We start from the raw sequence: 6,276 nt of genomic DNA on the forward strand, positions 1-6,276 counted from the left end.
CTAATGAAATTGTTGTAGTAGTTTCTTCAAGTCTCCAAGTCCCACTTATATAGCATAAGAAAAGAGACCGTTGGAGGAAAAATGGGGATACCAATAGAGCAGTTATCCGTTATTGGATTGGTGAAAGGAGTGATACAATGTACAATCCTTTTCCCATATTTTCAGTGACAGGTGTGATGAATATTTGATTTGTACCATGTACTATTTGATCACGTATCCATTTTATTCTTGTCTTTAAATTCATTGGATTCTGATGAAAGTTAATAAAGCATGAAATGAAGAAACATACAGCTGGATTCAGAAACTTCAGAATCTTCAGTCAGAACGTTGACAGCATCAACAGTCTTACTTGAGATCTTCAGTATCGTCAGAATATTTAGAATATTCAGACAATTCAGTCAGAACCTTGATAACCTCAATGTCTGGCTTGAGATCTTCCGAATCTTCAGCTAAGTAACAAAACTTCATAAGATTTCCTTTCTTTAGAAGCTTGACAATCAGAGTCACGTCCAGAAGCAGAAGTAGAGAGAATGTTACAGCAACAACATAACGTCTCTTCATAAACTTCTCATGAGTGAATCAACATAGAAGCGGAAATAAAATTGCAACAGTAACTTAATATCGTTCAGAACTTCTTATGATTAACGCAAAAACAAAATTTGGAACACAATATTCAGAAACTGATGACATTGCACGTTATAAACTCAGATTCATAATTGTTTGTTAAAGCTACAGAATAACAAACCATTAGGGTATCCAAATTGTTTTCACACAAATAAAACATTGTTATCATCAAAACTCAAGGTATAGATGCAGAACCAAATCTTGTTCTAACAGTTTCCCCCTTTTTGATGATGACAAAAACATCTATTTTGATGAACGATTTTGTATAGGGTAATCACAAAAAGATACATCTTACATAAGCACAAAGCTCCCCTGAGATGTATAATCCTAAAAAGATAAAATCAGAATGAAAGATCACTTTTCTGATTAACCTTTTTGAAGTACCATAATAATTTTACATCGGAGTCTGGTTTGTCTTAAGAAGTTGCTTGAACTTATCCAGAGCACTGGTTGTCAAAATCAACATTCTGATGAACTTCAATTCAGAAGCTTGATTGAACTTTTTTGAAGAAGCTTCAGAGCCTGGTTCTCTTTGAAGTTCTCTTTGAATCTTTGAAAGAGCTTTCATAGCCCGGTTACAAATTATTCTTATTCAAGTCTGATTAAAATAGAATTTACAATTCCTCACAACTTGATGTCGAATTAACAATTCTTCAGAACTTGATGTCTGATTCTGATTCTTGGTTGAAATATTTCTCAAGTGGTTTATTTCATTTTAAGATACATATCATTTGAATTCACATTGTTGTTGACTTATTTCAAGTGGTTTATTTCATTTTATTAGTTTTATTATTTGTATTTTCTTTTTTCTTTTTGGAATGCATATCTTCAAACTACTACAAAATAAACCTTTTGTCGCAATAAACTACAATGGTATGTATGTTATTACAAATGACCTATAATGTCTCCAAACTTTTGATGATCCTCCAAACATAATTGGCTCTTGTCATGTAAATAGAAAATTTAGAGGATATTAAGAAGAGTCATATGCAAAAAGCATTCAAAAATATTGAGAATTGAAGGAGTTGTGATCCTTGGAACTTTGACTTCAAATGGTTTACTTTTTGGTCAAACCTCTTGGAACAAGCTTGTGTACTTGGACTTTTCTTGAATTTCAAAGCTCATGGGTTATCATATGAACTTAAAATAAGGTGTCCTTGATTTCCTCTTGATTAAATTGCTCAAAGCTTGAAGTTTCTTGTTGAAGAAGGCATCGAAATAAACACATGGACATTTGACTTTCTTTGAGAAGTAAGCCATAAAACTTTTAGATGCTTTTAATTGAAAAGCCCTTACCTTGCATAATAAGCTTAAGGGAAACAAGACATATTTTTTTTCTATTTTGATTAGTGGTTAGATAAGCAATTAATCATGTAAACACAAAGGTAAAACAAGCCAACAAAAAGGTGTTTGGTGATCTCTGCAAGATGCAAACCCAAAGATGGATGAAAGACCAAGATATGATCTTGTATGTGTGCAAATGATGCAAATTATATATGGGATCTTAGTGTTAAAAATTTGGGTATGACACCTTGTTCAAATATTTCCTCAAAATAAATAAGTTTTGGCGCCACGCCAAGCTCCTCTTCAATCATCCCCTGTCATTTACACGCCTCTTCTACTTTTCTATATTTTTTTTTTTTGATATTAAAAGCAATCATTTTTTTAATAAGAAAATTTGATTAACGAAAAATGAGTACAAGAAATACTCAAAGGCCACAATTACAAAGGAGATAATGCAACTTTAAAAATATAAATAAAATTTTCACCAAATAATGAAATTTTAAACAAAAGATCTACTCTTGACCTCTATAGCCAACCAATTCCAAGAGAGCACTTTTAAATAAAAACTATGACTTCCAAATTGACCAATTCCTCTTTGAAAATAATTCCAAATCTTTTGAGCCAAAAGATTTAGCAGATGGCCAACTAAAAACACTAATTCTCTAATTTTGCCAAAATCTGCCTTTTAAATGATCAAAGAAACTCAACAAATGGCTTGAGACTTAAGATTCTAGCTAATTTTCAAATATAACCAAACACAGAACACTGGCCCACACCAAGATTGAAACAAAGCAGTTAGAACACAAATGATGCAGAATTCCAACTCCCCATGTTCTGCAAGAAAGAAATGAATTCGAACTCCTAATGATTGAAAACAATCATTAAAATTGTACACTAAGATATACCATGTGAAAACGAAATATTACAATAAGTTAACAACACATTACCAAATTTCTTATTATATTTGTTATCCAAAGAACTACTACTAAAAAAAACTACTTCTTATGATAACGGTTTCACCTCACATATCAAAAAATTGATGTAAAATTCCTAGATACATCCTATTTTATTTAAGTATACAATATACTCCATCGGTTATTTTGAAAACCAAGGTATACATTATTCAATGTACATGTTTCGAATCTCATCAGTTTCAAATTATGCTTTCACCTCGGTTTTATTTCCAACTGAGGTTAATATGTATCTCTGATATGTATGGCTTTACCTTGTAGCATTCATAACCCTAATGAATAGCCCTTAACAAAAGAGCCCTAAACAACAATAGCCATAAACACATATCATCTTCAATACAAAGATGTTATGTGTTTAGAGATCTTGTTTCTTCTTCAGATATGCAAATCATTTTCTTTTCCTTCTTCTTCAGAGATCTGGTACGCCAAACATCACTACTCATATTATTATTGTTGTTATTGTTGTGTTTATGAGATCTAAAAACCTAGAGGTTTTCTCTTGTTGTTTTTGTTATTTAAACAGATTTATGTTATATGTTTATTGATGTTATAGTTGTTGATGTTGTTGCACTTGTTATTGAGACTCGTTGTTTAGACCCTAAATCCTAGAGGATTAACTTATTGTTGTTGTTGCTAATTAAACAGATTTATACTATAGGTTTATTGATGTTTTTTTTTTGTTAATGGTGTTGTTCTTGTTGTTGAAACCCTAAACCCTAGAGGTTGTTTATTGATGTTGTTGTTGATTTTTTTTGGTTCTTTTTAATGTAAGTTGTTGTTTTTGAGTTGAGTTTATTAAACCTATTGTTGTAGTTTAGTTATTGTTGTTAATGTATTTGAGTTCGAGTTTGATATTGATATTGAGATTATGTTTTTTTGTGATTCTTTGTGCAACTCTCATCTTGTTTCTTCGAGTTGAGTTTTTTATATCTAATGTTGAATAATGTTTGTTTCACTAATCCCTATTTGAACATATAACCTATTAAATTAATTTTGGAAATAATCATAGGAGAAGTTATGTTGTATTAAAAACATCTCTTGCATTGATTAATAGTTTTCTAATATTCTTCAACTCAACATTTATCTCATGCTTTTTTATGGTTAAAATATCTTCAATACTTCTAGTTTTTTTTCAACTTTCTTCCATATTTGTTCATTTTTCAAAGCTCAAATTTTATGCTTCTAAGAATGAATTAGTAGAAACGTAAGTGTTAAATAAAAACTTGAAACATTAATAAATTTTAAACATTAAAGAACGTGAGATGAATGATGAGTTAGAGGATGCTTCAAAATCATTAAATGTAAGTTGTTCTTAAAATATAACATAATTGTTCATACAATTATTTGTCCTAACCAATTTTATGACGTTATATGTTCAGTATAGAGTTTAGTCAAATAATCAATCCACATTAAATTTAATCAAACTTAAAATTGTTTTCCCGTCAGTTTTACGAGAAAACCGATGTGAAAAAGTGGTATACCCATAAGTGAAATGTCAAAATCGAGGGGACATGTATTTTTGCCATTTCAGAATTCTAAAGTAGTCTCAATGGGAATCGAACCCATGACCTTTACATTAATACCCGTTGGATTTTTTTAAAATCGAATAATAAAATATACAAATTTCATGACGTCCCTCGTTATCTCGTTTGTAGACTAAGATAAGACTCTTTTTCAAATGAGATAAAAGACATTTTTTATTGTAAAAATTATCCCGACAACTTAACTACTTGTGTAGTACCTCTGACATCGTGGCCTTGTAAAAATTAACTTAACTTTTAGGAGAGACATCAATTTAAACCCTTTCAAAAACGCTTTAAGAAATCAAAGATTATTTAGTGTCAGATTACTAATACACAAAGTATTGTCGCATAATCTAATTCTTGTTGTCATGATATTCTTTTAACTTTTTAAATTTTCCATTAAATAAATAATAATTTTATATACGGTAGAAGATTTTAAACATTTGTGGCCTTTAGTAAAGAATAAACTTATAACTCACTCAATAAGTTATAAATGACTGCATTATTAATTGATTCCATAATACAATCTAAAATCCACTTAGAGGAACTTGATTGAGGTGGATACATATCACTATAACTAGTAGTTCAAATAAAAACATATAGAAGGTTTAATAAAAACATTTGGTTGCTCGGTAAGTTTTAACACTTTTCATATTGAATGGACACTTTTCCAGCATTGCGTAAGTTGTTAGCTTGACCTGCAATTGCCATGGAACCGAAAGCTTTGCCACTCAAGTCAAAATAATGTTCACAACCAGGACACTCATCAGTGATAAGTACCCTAACAGGGTTGCCTGAGCAAGCAGAATTCCCTGTGCACTTCACCTGAAATAAAATCAAAATAAAGACAATATGTGAATTATTAATAAAAATATTAAATAAATTTTCAATAATTCTTTTTAAGAAAAAACTTTTCAATTGTTATACATGATAACATGAACCACAGCCTTTTCCTGATTGGTAAATGACAGGGTTTCCGGCTGATATCATTGAGTTGTATGGAGGTTGGCCAACAGCTTTTCCATATCCACAAGCACCACCTGCATAATTAATTAACACAAGAATCAAAATCATTTAAGCAATTATTTGGTTAAAAATATTATGAATCTGGCCAAGGAAATATTTGTACTATATACCATCACTTCCATAACCTTCCGGAGGCCCATACCAAGTAGCCATAGTAGATGCCCAACCTGAATCAGATGAGAAGTTGGAAGTAACACTAACAAGGTTTTTGGGTTTAAAACAAAAGGAAGGGGTTCCTAGGAATATTGAGAGCAAACATACAAAGATGAATATATGAGAAAATGCATGTCCTAACGTAAAAGCCATGATATCACTACAACACTAGTATTATGTTGATAAGCACTCTATGGTTTGATGAATAAGCTATGTCAAATGAGATATTTATAATGGTGAAGGACTAATGACATATTGTAATTTTAAAAGATAAGTTCAAATTCTCTTAAAAAAAGTTTGCAATAAATTTTAGAAAAAAATTCAATAAACATTAATTTTTTTTTGTACTCACACAGTATCAAGTTAATCCTGTTTAAAAATATATTATATTCATTTGAGAATGCACTTAATTTATTCACAAGGAAATTGGGGTAAAACAATCCCAAATTTAATATTACTTTTAATTTTATTTTTTTTATCTTTAAAAGTTTGTTTTAAACTTTTATAAAATTTATTCATAATAAAATTATACACTATGACATTTATTTTATTTTTTATTTTACACATTAATAAATATTCAAAATATTACTTATGGAATGAAATTATTAACAATTCAGCAAATGTGGTTAGAACTAATTTTTGTTTTAAAAACTTCTAAAGAATTTTAACTAAGACCAAATAGTGTGACTTAATTT

At 29.8% G+C, this 6,276-nt stretch overlaps 1 protein-coding gene across 1 annotated transcript; it reads right to left on the reverse strand.

Annotated features, from left to right (window-relative positions):
• Positions 1-4,885: 4,885 nt before the first annotated feature.
• On the reverse strand, positions 4,886-5,793 carry LOC127127948 (putative expansin-B2). Its single transcript, XM_051057212.1, has 3 exons — positions 5,539-5,793; positions 5,330-5,442; positions 4,886-5,227 (listed from the first exon to the last, which is right to left on the reverse strand). The coding sequence occupies exons 1-3, from the start codon at positions 5,732-5,734 to the stop codon at positions 5,042-5,044; spliced, it is 495 nt and encodes a 164-aa protein (XP_050913169.1). The 5' UTR covers positions 5,735-5,793; the 3' UTR covers positions 4,886-5,041.
• Between the last annotated feature and the right edge of the window lie 483 nt (positions 5,794-6,276).

This window comes from Lathyrus oleraceus, chromosome 3, assembly GCF_024323335.1.
Source record: "Lathyrus oleraceus cultivar Zhongwan6 chromosome 3, CAAS_Psat_ZW6_1.0, whole genome shotgun sequence".
Taxonomy (NCBI): Eukaryota; Viridiplantae; Streptophyta; class Magnoliopsida; order Fabales; family Fabaceae; genus Lathyrus; species Lathyrus oleraceus.

Excerpts from the sequence above, each read along its gene's own strand:
- LOC127127948 (XM_051057212.1), bottom strand. The coding sequence starts at position 5,734 with ATGGCTTTTACGTTAGGACATGCATTTTCTCATATATTCATCTTTGTA. Across the intron at positions 5,443-5,538 it reads GGAAGGTTATGGAAGTGATG|GTGGTGCTTGTGGATATGGA; the intron begins GTATATAGTACA and ends TTAATTATGCAG. Across the intron at positions 5,228-5,329 it reads GCTGTGGTTCATGTTATCAT|GTGAAGTGCACAGGGAATTC; the intron begins GTATAACAATTG and ends ATTTTATTTCAG.